At 47.3% G+C, this 12,320-nt stretch overlaps 1 protein-coding gene across 4 annotated transcripts in view; it reads left to right on the top strand.

Moving 5' to 3' along the window:
• Positions 1-10,317, top strand: part of GNPAT (glyceronephosphate O-acyltransferase) — a 33,450-nt gene extending 23,133 nt beyond the window's left edge. For 3 of the 4 annotated variants that reach the window (XM_045877833.3, XM_064594636.1, XM_045877834.3), the window contains exons 9-16: positions 115-338; positions 3,675-3,917; positions 5,290-5,369; positions 6,227-6,367; positions 7,465-7,564; positions 7,647-7,740; positions 8,663-8,724; positions 10,024-10,317. In XM_045877833.3, coding sequence (XP_045733789.1) covers positions 115-338; positions 3,675-3,917; positions 5,290-5,369; positions 6,227-6,367; positions 7,465-7,564; positions 7,647-7,740; positions 8,663-8,724; positions 10,024-10,067 — 988 coding nt within the window. In that variant the 3' untranslated portion in view covers positions 10,068-10,317. The remainder of the gene's footprint in view (positions 1-114; positions 339-3,674; positions 3,918-5,289; positions 5,370-6,226; positions 6,368-7,464; positions 7,565-7,646; positions 7,741-8,662; positions 8,725-10,023) is intronic. The other variant, XM_064594637.1, reaches the window with a different exon arrangement.
• Positions 10,318-12,320: the final 2,003 nt, after the last annotated feature.

The following is a 12,320-nucleotide window of genomic DNA, read 5'->3' as shown; positions in this document are numbered from 1 at the left end:
CAGAAAGTACGAGAAGCTTTCTCAAGGGTCTGTCTTCTCCCACCCCCCACCCCTCCATTCACATTAGTGTAGGTAGCAGAGCTGTAATTTGTTCTTCTCTGTTCTTCCTTGTAGGTATATTCCTCAGAAACAGTCAGAGGACATGCATGCCTTTGTCACTGAAGTTGCCTACAAAATGCAGCTTCTGCAGATTCAAAACCTGGTTCTGAGCCCCTGGGCCCTAACGGTTGCTGTTCTGCTTCAGAACCGGCCATCCATGGACTTCGATGCTCTGGTGGAGAAGACTTTATGGCTCAAAGGCTTAACCCAGGCCTTCGGGGGCTTTCTCACTTGGCCCGGTATGTATGTGGGACGTACATGATGAGAGTGCTTGCTTTTTATTTCTTACTCTGGAAGAATTCTAGCCTAAAAATGAAAAACCCTATGCAGGACATGGAGCAAAGCTTTGCTCAGAGAGAAAGAAAACTTTATTTGTTTCGGTCACTCTGGGACATTGTACAGCATGGTGATTACTCGAGAATAGTTGTTTACGCGTCACTTCTTCTTGTGAGACTCTGAGTATCTGGAGAATGAGAACACGGTCTCCTTGGCATCCAGCGGAGTGGAGAGTAAATGAATATTCTTGTCCTCCACGTATTCCTTCCTCCATACCACCTCTTTATTTTCATTTTTTCAAAATTTTTTTATCGAAATACAGTTGGCATAGCATGTTCTGTTTGTTTCTGGTGTGCAGCGTTAATTCGACAGTTCCGTACATGCCTCAGTGCTCACCATGATCAGGGTAGTACACCCACCTCCTTTTATAGGGGTGTACTTTTATAAGTACACCTTATAGGGGCACCTGGGTGACTCAGTCATTAATCGTCTGCCTTTGGCTCAGGTCATGATCCCAGGGTCCTGGGATCAAGCCCCGCATTGGGCTCCCTGCTCAGTGGGGAGTCTCCTCCCTCTCCCACTCCCCCTGCTTGTGTTCCCTCTCTCGCTGTGTCTCTCTCTCTCTCAAATAAATAAATAAAATCTTTAAAAAATAAATAAATAAACGACCTTATATTCGCAATCCATTTGCCTCACTGCATCGTAAGGACTAAAGGGCTGGTCTTATAGAATTTTATACGATTCTCTAAAAACAACAACTTTGGAAAAACCTCATTAGAGTTGTAAATACTATGCTGGGAGTTTGGGATGTTATATGACAAGTGTTAGCTTTAGTCGTTTTCAATGTCTTTGAGTTAAAATTGCAGAGACCACCGTTGGAAATGGAATCCATTTATACCCAGCTACCTGCTGTTCACTCATTAAACCTCCTGAGTCTAGTCGATGCTGGTAACTGCCAGGGATGCAGAGATGAACAGGCTGCAGCCCCTGTGCTGGAGGTTCTCCTGGCTTGTGGGAGGGGGGATGTCCAGTGAAGTAAACACAGAGAGCTATGGACAGGGGTGCCTGGGTGGCTCAGTCGGTTGTCGGTTAAGTGTCTGCCTTCAGCGCAGGTCATGATCAGTGGGGAGTCTGCTTGTCCCTCTCCCTCTGCCGCTCCCCCTACTCATGCTTTCTCTCTCTCTCTTTTTATTTTAAGATTTTATTTATTTGAGAGAGAGCGAGAATAAGCAGGGGGGAGGGGTAGAGGGGGAGAGAGAGAGAATCAGACTCCCCGCTGAGCAGGGAGCCCGACATGGGGCTTAATCCCAGGACCCTGAGATCATGACCTGAGCCGAAGGCAGACGCTTAACCGACTGAGCCACCTAGGCGCACCGCCACCCCCACTCTCTCTCAAATAAATAAATACAATCGTTAAAAAAAAAAAGAGCTATGGACAGACTGCAGAGGGTTGCTGAGAGTTCTGTGTAGAGAAGGGCCCCTGCTCTGGGAAGGACTTTTGATGTCAGGTTCCATCTTGATGGAAAACTAAGAGCCGTTCAGGAAGATGAGTGGGCGAGGGATTGCTAATGGAGGAGCAGATTTTAAGCAGGGGAGCATGACTGAAAACAGCTGTAGAAAACAGCCCATGTCAGTCTTAAAGGTGGGCCACTGTCAGGGGGTGGAGGGGAAGACCAGAGGCAGGGAGACGGGCCGGAAGGCTGCTTGGGCCTCAGTGAGAAGGGCAGGAGCCTCCACCGAGGCCGTGACAGAGCCAGGGAGGAGCTACGAGGCGTTTAGGCAGAACTGCTAGCAGAAGGGGCCATCGAATAGGACGGTGGTCATCAAGAGGGAAATGAAGATGACTCAGACACGTGTCCCGGTATTTTCACGGTCTCGTGGGAGGCGAAGGACATGTTGAGGGTGATTCAGGTGGAAAACCCTGAGAAAAGAATAGGTAAAGTGCTAACTCCTGTTGGCCCCCAAGAGCATGTGAGAACACAGGCATCTCTTTCCAAGCGGTTTACTTTTTCGAGGTGGGATAAATAGGTGACCAGTCCACGGCTAAGAGTCCCTGTGCAGCAACTAAAATAACTCGTTATCATGTTGGTATCTAAGTAACAGAATCGTGGAGATGATCCAGTACATTTCCTAATTTCAGTTCCTTTTTTCTTCTTTACTTGGCTCATCCCATACTCCCAAGCATTCTCACAGCTAGAGCTCTTTATGAGACCTATGTCATCATGCGATAGCATGATCCGTTATGTATATAGCGGTATCGTAGGTTACATCATTACCTCGAGCAAGCTGACACAAGGCGTGTGAGTCCGGGAGGATGTGATGGAGTCCGGAAGGAAGACCACACCCCTCAGCCGCCCCCTCCCTGAAGCATCAGCTGACCTTGTTGCCCACCTGGAGCAGCACGCCTGGTTACGTAGCCCGGCAGCCAGCTCTCTGGCCCAGGGAAACAGTAAAACGATCTCCCTCCCCAAGAATGGTAACTACCACCATCTCTTCATTATGCTTCTGTAGTAGTAACTCCTTGGCTATCTCCAGGCCAGTGTAGTGTCAGTGCAGTGAGTTTCCAGGATCCTGGGCCCAATCGTTTAGTGTTCTCTGATGTGGGAAAACCAGAAAATCTCCTCAGCATCCCTCTGTGCTCAGGGAAGCCTGGTGCTAGGGGAGCGCCTCTTGAGTTGCCCTTTGGTTCACCAGCAAAGTTGCAAAGCAGTATTCTTGCAGTCTTGGAATTAATGGTGCTAAGCAAGGAGAGTGTGTGTGTGTAAGTGAATGAAGCATGTGTTAACCGTGAGCCTTCTTGTCTTATATTGTTAAATTCACATGGATATGATTTTCTTGTCCTGCAACTTGCTCTGACAATTCTTCGGATGCACTTGGTTCCTGAGGAAGTGTTGGTTTCCAGAGCAGGAACTGATATGTATTTCAGAATGGCTGACAAATTGGGGGTAGATAAAAAAGTGTATTAAATGTCTTTAAAGAGAGAGTTTATAGTATTTTATAAAAGTCTCTTTCAAGGGGTGCCTGGCAGGCTCAGTTGGAAGAGCCTGTGACTCTAGATCTCAGGGTCATCAGTTTGAGCCCCACATTGGGCACGGAGATTACCTAAAAACAAACAAACAAACAAAACCCAGAACAAGATGTATCTTTCGCATAGGGTATCATTCCTTCAGAGCTAGAACCTGGCACTTGAAAGTGAGTCTGCCCAGTCACTAGCATTGCTGGGCACCAGGCCTAGGACACCCAGCGGAGACCCGGACCATTTCTGTGCTGCCCGCTGAGTGAGTTGTCTCTGTGTGTAGATAATGAACCCGCTGAAGAAGTTATCCAGTCCAACATTCTCCTGCATTCCAACATCGCCAGCCTCGTCAAAGACCAGGTGGTTCTAAATATGGACTCCGGAGACTCTGAAGTGGTCAATGGACTTATTTTCCAGCATATCACCCTCCTCATGTGCTCGGCTTATAAGAACCAGTTGCTCAACATTTTCGTCCGCCCTTCCTTGGTAGCTATGGCACTACAGATGACCCCCGGGTTCCGGAAAGGTAACTTTCGGGAAGGTGGTCTTGAACTTTGGAAGAGACCCGGACATTCAGTTCCGTATAGGGAGCAACACTTGAAGCTGTATAATGCTCAGCCACATGTGTGCACCCCAGACAGCAGCCAAGAAGGGGGCCTGCACACTCTGAAGAAGTTAGGTTGGTGCCCCCGATACATGGCCTTCTGCTTCAAATTTGGGAATGGAAAGGGACCTAAGAAATTACCCTAAACCTCTCCTTTTATAAATAAGGGAAGTAAGGCCTGGCAAGTTACGTAATTCCCTAAGCAGGGGTCTGGGCCTAGAGCACAGCTCTCCATCTCCTGGCCTGAGGCCCTTTCTCCCTCGTCTGACAGCACCAGGCGGGGTGGGTAAACAGTCCAGCAGTGCAGGAGTGCCTTCTAGATCCACAGTCAGTCGTGTTCTAGTGGCAGTGAGGAGCGGAACAATGAACAACACCATTTTGTTCCCAGGAACCTGTCGTCAAAGTCAGGGGTGTTCTACCCGGGCTCTGCTGGAGTTACTGGAGGGTGACCCCCACCCCCAAAGGTGCTGATTCAACTGGTCCGGAGTGTGGGCCGGACACTGATGCTCTTGTTTTTGTTTTTCAAAGCTCCATAGGCAATTCTAAGGAAAAGTCAGACTTAGACCTTTAGCCTTGAAAGGAACCTTACGTCTGTGTCCATGTCCTCATTTGTGAATGAGGAAACGGGCCTGGAGAAGTCAGTTTAGTTCAAGACACCGAACACTCAAATCTCGGTCTTAGTTCTGAGGTTTCTTACATCAGAGTTCATTCACAACTAAGGGGTACGTGCGTGGTCTTCTAGAGTGTTGGGACCGCCCTGAAATTGGAGGCAACACTTCATGTCCTCACATCTGTGTATCTTCTAATGAGAAAGTTCATAGCATGTGACAGAAAAATGAAGAAACCTCTATAGTTAATGGGCAAGGGAGACCTATGTGTCTGGAGAATGAGACAGTATTTTCTGTTGTGTGCTGGTGTATCGTAGTGCTAAAGATACGGTAAAGACAACAGGAAGTAGGACTAGAGAAGGGATTGAAGTAATTCATTCCTTCTCTACTAGGGAGCCCTGGGCAGGGGAACATGAAGCACCCTAGCTTTTAAGAAATGTAGCCTCTCGCTCATCAGCACACTGACTGGGTAGAGGCCTGCTTGTGATTCAGATTCAGCTGTTGGCACTGCTAAACTATAAAATTTGGAATGCCAAATAGCTTCCTTTGGGGGCCTGAATTCTCGTCCTGGCATTGAATAATATGCCTTTGGAGTTAAGTGCATTTTGGAGAGTCGTGGACTTCTTGGTACTTCCTGAAAGTTTAAAAACCAGCATTGTAATTGGATGTAATTAATTTATTTCCAGAGGATGTCTACAGTTGCTTTCACTTCCTGCTCAGTGTTTTTTCAGATGAGTTCATCTTCCTTCCGGGAAACGCACTAAAGGTAAATCTTTACAGCCAAAGAGCACAAGTGTGTTCACAGTGTGAGTTCTGGATGTGGTAGGCTTGGATTCACGCCTGTGACTTCCCTTTCTCCAAGGCTACACGCAGCAGAAATAATGAGACTCTTGAACACTCACAGTTCTATGAGCTCTATTTTGATTCTTGGTCAAGTTTAATCAATAAGGTAGGGATTACTTGGCAAGAAGAGAGTCATTCTTTAAACCTTGAGTGCAGCCCTTGTAAATAAATCAACACTGTTTTGTTAAAAATTTAGCAACCGGTACACATTTTCTTGTTAACAACTTGTTGGAATGTGTCAGACCGTTTGCTTTGAGATTAGAGAGCAATGGTCTTGCCTGATGGCATAGACAGTTTGTGAGGGATAGAGCCCCCAGAGCTGGACCGCCGGTTAGCTGGGGCGGGGGGTGCACCAGGATAGACAGAAGGTGGTCAGGTTTCTGTACGCTGTGCCAAGGAGCCCAGGTTTTACTCCGTTGAGAATGAGGTCAGCAGTTTTCTGAGCATAAGCATAATTCCACATATTTTTAGGACCTGCTATATGCACTTCCTATTTAAATTTAAGGAATGTGGCTGTGCAAAGTGAGAAAATCCGCCACCCGGGTCATGATTTCTAAGGCTCATGAGTCTTTTGTGTGTTTGCTGTGTTTGGGGTTCAACATTTTGAGGATTGGAACACGTGCTTCTCTGGCTGCTAACAACCAGAACCTTCTGGAAGGATTGTGGAATTAGCTGGTGTTCTCTCGTTCTGAGGGCACATGGTTGCGTTTACTGAGACCAGCAGCGTACCCATTAACCTAAATTAGTGGATGCTCCCTGTCTTCTCCCCTCCCTTCCCAGGACTTTGAAGAAGGCTGTTACCTGCTTTGTAAAAATGAGACAATACAAGTGACGACAAGGGATATCCTAGTTACGGAGAAAGGAAATACCGTGGTAGAATTTTTAATAGGTCTCTTTAAACCTTTTGTGGAATGTTATCAGGTATGTAACTCTTTTGCAAGTTCTCCTTCATCCTCCCGTATCCAGTATAACTAAGACCTCCCACCCTGTGCTTGCTTCTGGTCCGAAGGGCAAGTGTCTTCCCCAGGTGAATGGTGCAACTAGAGAGATTGCTCAATAGGATGAAAGATTCACCTCTCAGGTGGAGACCTTGCTCCCCTAGAGGGGTTCCTTACAGACCCGAGAGGGTAACAGCTTCAGGATGCCCAGAACCACACTTAGACCCGAGCGCCGTCATGCTGTACCTTACGGCTCTTCTCATAGCTCGGCGTTTGATACATTGCGGGCACTCGGTGAATGCAAGATTGGAATGATATGTCATGTCAGTGATATGTATCACTAAAGGCTAATGGAAGGGGAAGAAAAGGTTCAAGTGCAAGTATCCGAGTTTGTCAGAGCTCTAAGAAGTGGTTAAACAGAGGGGACAGTAAAGATGCCCAGCAGGAATGGTGCCAGGATTCAAAGGGACAGGGGAGTCTGCAGTGGAACCCCTCAGAGGGGCCGTACATATTTGCCAGAAGAGGACTCTGGCTCTGGCTCTGAGTGTGGGTTAGCGGCCCCCCGGGACCGATGTCCTGGCAGGGGTGCTCTGACCAATGACAGAGCCCCTGTGCCAAGTCCAGCACTGAGTGGATATCTGAGAAATGCTCCTTCTGCCCATAAGCACCTTTCTGTGGTACAAGTCATCAAGCATCTGGGGGCCTAACAAACTCTCAGGTGTTTTTAGGGAGAAAGCAGTTACACAAAATCTGGCCCCTCTCTTCCTAAGCAGCGTAAGATCTGTTAAGCTGATGGTAATTCACTCAACTTGCAACCCGTTCAAGTGAGAAAATGTATTTTAATAAATGTCGATACTACTTCAGACTGTTTTTTTTCTGATTATAAGCAGTGATACAAGGTCCAGAGGGACCTCCTAAGAATTCTGTAGCTTTTCTGTACAAACCTTGGAGAGTCTTTATTCTGCTCTGACATCATGTAGCTTTCTGTCAAGGGGGGGCCAGGTCACATCAGTCGCTGCTGCAGTGTATTTGGCTGCCTTTTTCTCTTTCTGTTCCCCTCACCCTTTCTGTTAAAATCAGATAATTTGCAAATACCTCTTGAATGAAGAAGAAGACGACTTCACTGAGAAACAGTACTTGGCTGGAGTTCGAAAATTCACCAGTCAGCTTCTTGATCAAGGTTAGTCATACCTCTGCGTGTGGTGACTTTTTGTAGTTGGGAACAAAAAGGAGTCCTCTGACTCTTTCTCCCTGTGTCGTAGGTACCTCGCAGTGTTACGATGTCTTGTCTTGCGACATACAGAAAAATGCCTTAGCAGCTTTTGTGAGGCTAGGTGTGGTAGAGAAGAAGAAAGTGTAAGTACTGTGCACGGGGCTGGAAGGGCAGTGACCGCTAAGGGTCGCTGAGCACCGAATGCAGACAAGGCCCCCGAAACAGGATATCGTGCTTCATTCATCCACCTCCTGATGAGTTATGTCAGCAGGAGTTACTGTGCAAATTTTATGTAGTTACGAATGAAAATGGTATTGAAGCAAAGAAAGAAAGAATTTTAGGCTAGCATTTTGGCCTTGACCTAATATTGAAATGTATAGGTGACTTACAAGAAAGATTTTTGGGGAGTGTAAGAGAGTGTGTGTGTGTGTACACTTATATATACACACAAACATACGCGTACGATACATAAAGACACACATCTGTGTATGTGCAGATCGCTGTTTCCTCTTCTGAATGAATGAATGTAAGAGTGACCAGGCTTCATGGGGAGAGTCTTGTAGTATGTGTCTCATGTCATCAGAAGGATGAAGCATGAAGCCAGCAAGTAGGGCAGGAGCAATGGGCTTGTCAACTACTTAAAGACTTGGCCTTGACGAACACTATTGAGAAGTAGTCTTGGAGCACCTGGCTGGCTCAGTTGGTAGAACCTGCAACTCGAGATTGCAAATAAATAAACAAACAAACAAACGTGAAAAGAAAAGTAGTCTTGGGACGCCTGGGTGGCTCCGTCTGTGAAGCGTCTGCCTTCAGCTCAGGTCATGATACCAGAGTCCTGGGATCAAGTCCCGCATCAGGCTCCCTGCTCAGTGGAGAGCGTGCTTTTCCCTCTGCCTCTGCCACTCCCCCTGCTTGTGCTCTCTCTCTCTCTGTCTCCCTCTTTCTGTCAAATAAATTAAATCTTTTTAAAAAAAGAAAAGAAAAGTTGTCTTACTGTATAAATAACGAACATTGACTTCCCCTACCCAAGTTTATGTAATAAGAACTTTTTGCTTTTTTTCCTAGAAATAGTGACAGTGCATTTAATGTGAACGAACCTGCCATGACAAAATTAGAAGAAATGCTTGGTAAGTACAGTTTAGTGACACGTGATGGGGTTTTTACATTGTATTTATCACCATACAGTAAAACAAGAAAGTATACTATGGCACCAAATACTTGATCAAAATGAACAACAGAGTTTTAATATAAACAGAACTATTTATATATCTAGGTTTTTCTCAAGGAAAGTAAGGAGAAAGTGCAGAGAAAACACAACAAGCAGAACATGGTCTTCTACAAGATAATTACCAGCGTCTAGCATAACTAATTAGGGTCTGAGATCTGGACCCTTCACATACAGTCTTGGTGGACATGGAGAAAATACCTCTTATCTGAGTCCTCGGATTTATTCTCTTCCTCTCTACTGTTGGATCCCTGGCAAAGGGTTGGGATCAGTGTTCACAGCATATACTTTCTGAACTCAGAATTGGGGGTAATAGCATTCCTTGGGAGAATAATCCAACCCTTACTCTTCTCCAGACGCCATCAGCTTATCAACAGATAGTCTAGCCCAGAAAGGCAGGTCATTTGTTTGCAGTATGAAGAGAGAGTCAAGAGTGTGGATATAGGGAAAGAGATCTAAGAGGGCAGAGGAAGTAGCAAGTATTTCTCTTAGGAATGATGGGGTAGTTTTAGAAGGGGAGGGGGTCAGTGTTTGGGGAAAAAAAAGTTATCTGCTGATGATATTGAACAAGCACTGCATTGTTGAGTGGATATTCTTATAAGTAGTATTCTCGTACCTAACCCTAATTCAGCACATTTGTCAAACCTGCATGGAAGAGCTTCAGGTAGGTATCTGGTGGGATGAGGAGAAACCATACGGTAAAGGAGAATGGTTGAAGAGAAAGGGTAGAAGGCAAAGGAATGGTTGACCTTCCGTAGGGAAGGTGGAATACTAGTTTCTTGTTGAAGAAAATATGAGGGTTGAAATCCCAGTCTTCTGTCTGAAATCTCAGAATATGTACCATTGAAACTCGATTTTGAGTTTGGTAAGAGGGGCATATAGTTGAAACAACCCCTAAAGCCCTCGTTCTGTGAGGATGGTGGAATTGCTTTCTTAATCAGTTTGCGGGTGGCCAATATAACATGGGTGTGAACGTACTAGAACATACTGGACCGGAAGTCCCGACAGCAGACTGGGTTCTGATCCTGGCTCTGCCCTGGGCTGTAAGGGGTGCAGGGGGTGGGGGCCGCTGCTGCTTCCCCTGCAGAGGGGCAGGTATCTCCATCAGTGCTCTGTCAGCCTGTGAAACCACACAAGGCTTAAACAACTGCTTGAGGAGATGACTCAAGGTCATTTCATGGGCTGTCTTTTTTTTTCTTAGGTTGTAAGACACCAGTAGGAAAGCCAGCGACTGCAAAACTTTAATATTGCTGAACAGTTACAGGAAATTTGGTCACATAATTGCTGTCATCCAAGAACTCTTACTCCAACAAACAGGGCCATGAAGGAAGAGAGCCACCTGCTCGTGCTTCGTACGACAGGAGAGTCGTGGGCTCGGCAGAGAGGAGGAGGTGACCAGTGTACGTAGTCAGGGTAACCCTCCACCACAACAGTTACAAAGGCTTTCGTGTCCAACTGTGTGTGTGTTAAAATAAAACGGTCTTTTGGAAACATGTTTGGAAAAACAAAGCCCAGTCCTATTTCTTTCTTTCTTTTTTTTTTTTCAAGATTTTATTTATCTGACAGAGAGAGACAGCGAGAGAGGGAACACAAGCAGGGGGAGTGGGAGAGGGAGAAGCACGTTCCCCGCGGAGCAGGGAGCCCGATGCGGGGCTCGACCCCAGGACGCTGGGACCATGACCTGAGCCGAAGGCAGACGCTTAACAACTGAGCTACCCAGGTGCCCCAGCCCAGTCCTACTTCACTAACACTTTTCAACTGACTATCACATGTATTAAACTTTTATGCCGATTCGTGAGTGAGTGGGACGTGGACACTGAAGCCGTGGCTGTCAGAAGCAACCCGCCGTGAGCACACACCTCCGTTCCTCGTGGCTGTCCTTCCATCCAGTGGCCTCAAACAAGTAAAAGTTTGGCAGAGTTGTGTAATAACTTAGCTAGCTTATGAAAAAGTTTGCCACCCAAGGGCCTGATCACTACAAGTGCTTTAGAGAAAGTACATGTAACAAAGAGAAGTGATAGACTTAAGGAAAAAAAATGGGCCTAAGAATTCGGGAGAAGAGGGGGCGTCTGGCTGGCTCAGTCAGTAGAGCGTGTGGCTCTTGATCCCGCTGTCTTGAGTTCAAGCCCACGTAGGGTGTAGAGATTACTTTAGATAAACTGTCAGGGCACCTGGGTGGCTCAGTCAGTTAAGCGTCTGCCTTCGGCTCAGGTCATGATCCCAGGGTCCTGGAATCGAGTCCTGCGTTGGGTTCCCCACTCAACAGGGATTCTGCTTGTCCTTCTCCTCCGCCCTTCCGCCCTGCTTGTGCTTGCTCACTCTCTCAAATAAATAATCTTTTAAAAAATGCAAATAAACCTTAACAAATTTTCCGAAGAAAAGTTTGAAATAAGATGGGTGAACACCAAAAATTGTGACAGCCACCTCTGGAAGTGATATGTAAGTCGAGCATTAACATGAGTAGGTGCCAGCCCTCCAAGCGTGAGAGTAGGGGTTAGGGGGCAAGGTGTACAGAGAGAATAGAGATCACAATGTCCTGGGGCTGGTTCTGGAGTACCTGAAAGACCAGTATGGCTGAAGCAAGAGTCATGGCAATGAAATTAAAAAGAAAGGCAGGGGTAGTAGTCTGCTTGGGCCGCCATTACGAAATACCAGACAGGGGTGGCTTACACAGCAGAAGCTTCTTTCCTCACAGTTCCGGGGGCTACAGGTCCCCAGATCAAGGTGCCAACAGGGTAGGGTTCATTCTCAGGCCTCTCTCTGGGCTTGTAGGAGGCTGCCGTCTTGCTGTGAGCTCCCACAGTGGCCCTGCCTCATTACTCCACTTTCCCCAGAGGCTCCATCTCCACAGTGAGGCTGGGGGAGGGTGGTTAGGGCTACAAGATGAGAATTTGGGGGGCCACAAGTCAGTTCATAGCAACAGGGTCAACACGGATGGGGGCTTAGGGACTCTCGGAAAACATTCGGACTGGAATATAAGTGCCGCGGAAAATGTTGGGAGGTTTCGGCGTGTGGTGCCAGGATGGGCTGTGTCCAGAGTGGTGGAATGTGCGCTGGTTTTGCAGAGGCCAGGCTCTTTCTGCTGTTCACGCAGATCGTGGAGAGCCGTGGCGCTAGTCCGTGCACCAGTGCCGGAGGGACTCCGCGCGGCTCTGCTTGTTTGGGAAGCCGGAGATTCACGTGTGTTGGTACGAAGAGTGGAGGAGTCCCTGGCAAAGGAGTTCGCGGCATGCCAGCCACACAGCAGGGGCACTAAGCTGCCGCCGCCCAGGGAGAGCGTGTGAGTCCAGGGCAGCTGCGAGCCTGGGCCCCGGGCCAGGCCTTGCTGAGTAGGTGTGCCTTCGACAGAATCGCCATACACCCAATTTCGCTTATTTGGTTTTCTCCGCGACATTCACACTATGCGTATAAAGGTTGAAGGCGGGGTAAGATGACGTGTTTACATTGAATACACTTCAAATCTGGGGGCAAAGCCTAGAGTTCTGGGTGCCCGTGCCT

This window comes from Mirounga angustirostris, unplaced genomic scaffold, assembly GCF_029215605.1.
Source record: "Mirounga angustirostris isolate CCGP_5_RB_7025 unplaced genomic scaffold, mMirAng1.0.hap1 SCAF_6, whole genome shotgun sequence".
Classification (NCBI taxonomy): Eukaryota; Metazoa; Chordata; class Mammalia; order Carnivora; family Phocidae; genus Mirounga; species Mirounga angustirostris.
The sequence above is the reverse complement of the archived record's forward strand: the minus strand, read 5'-3'. Positions and strand labels throughout refer to the sequence as shown.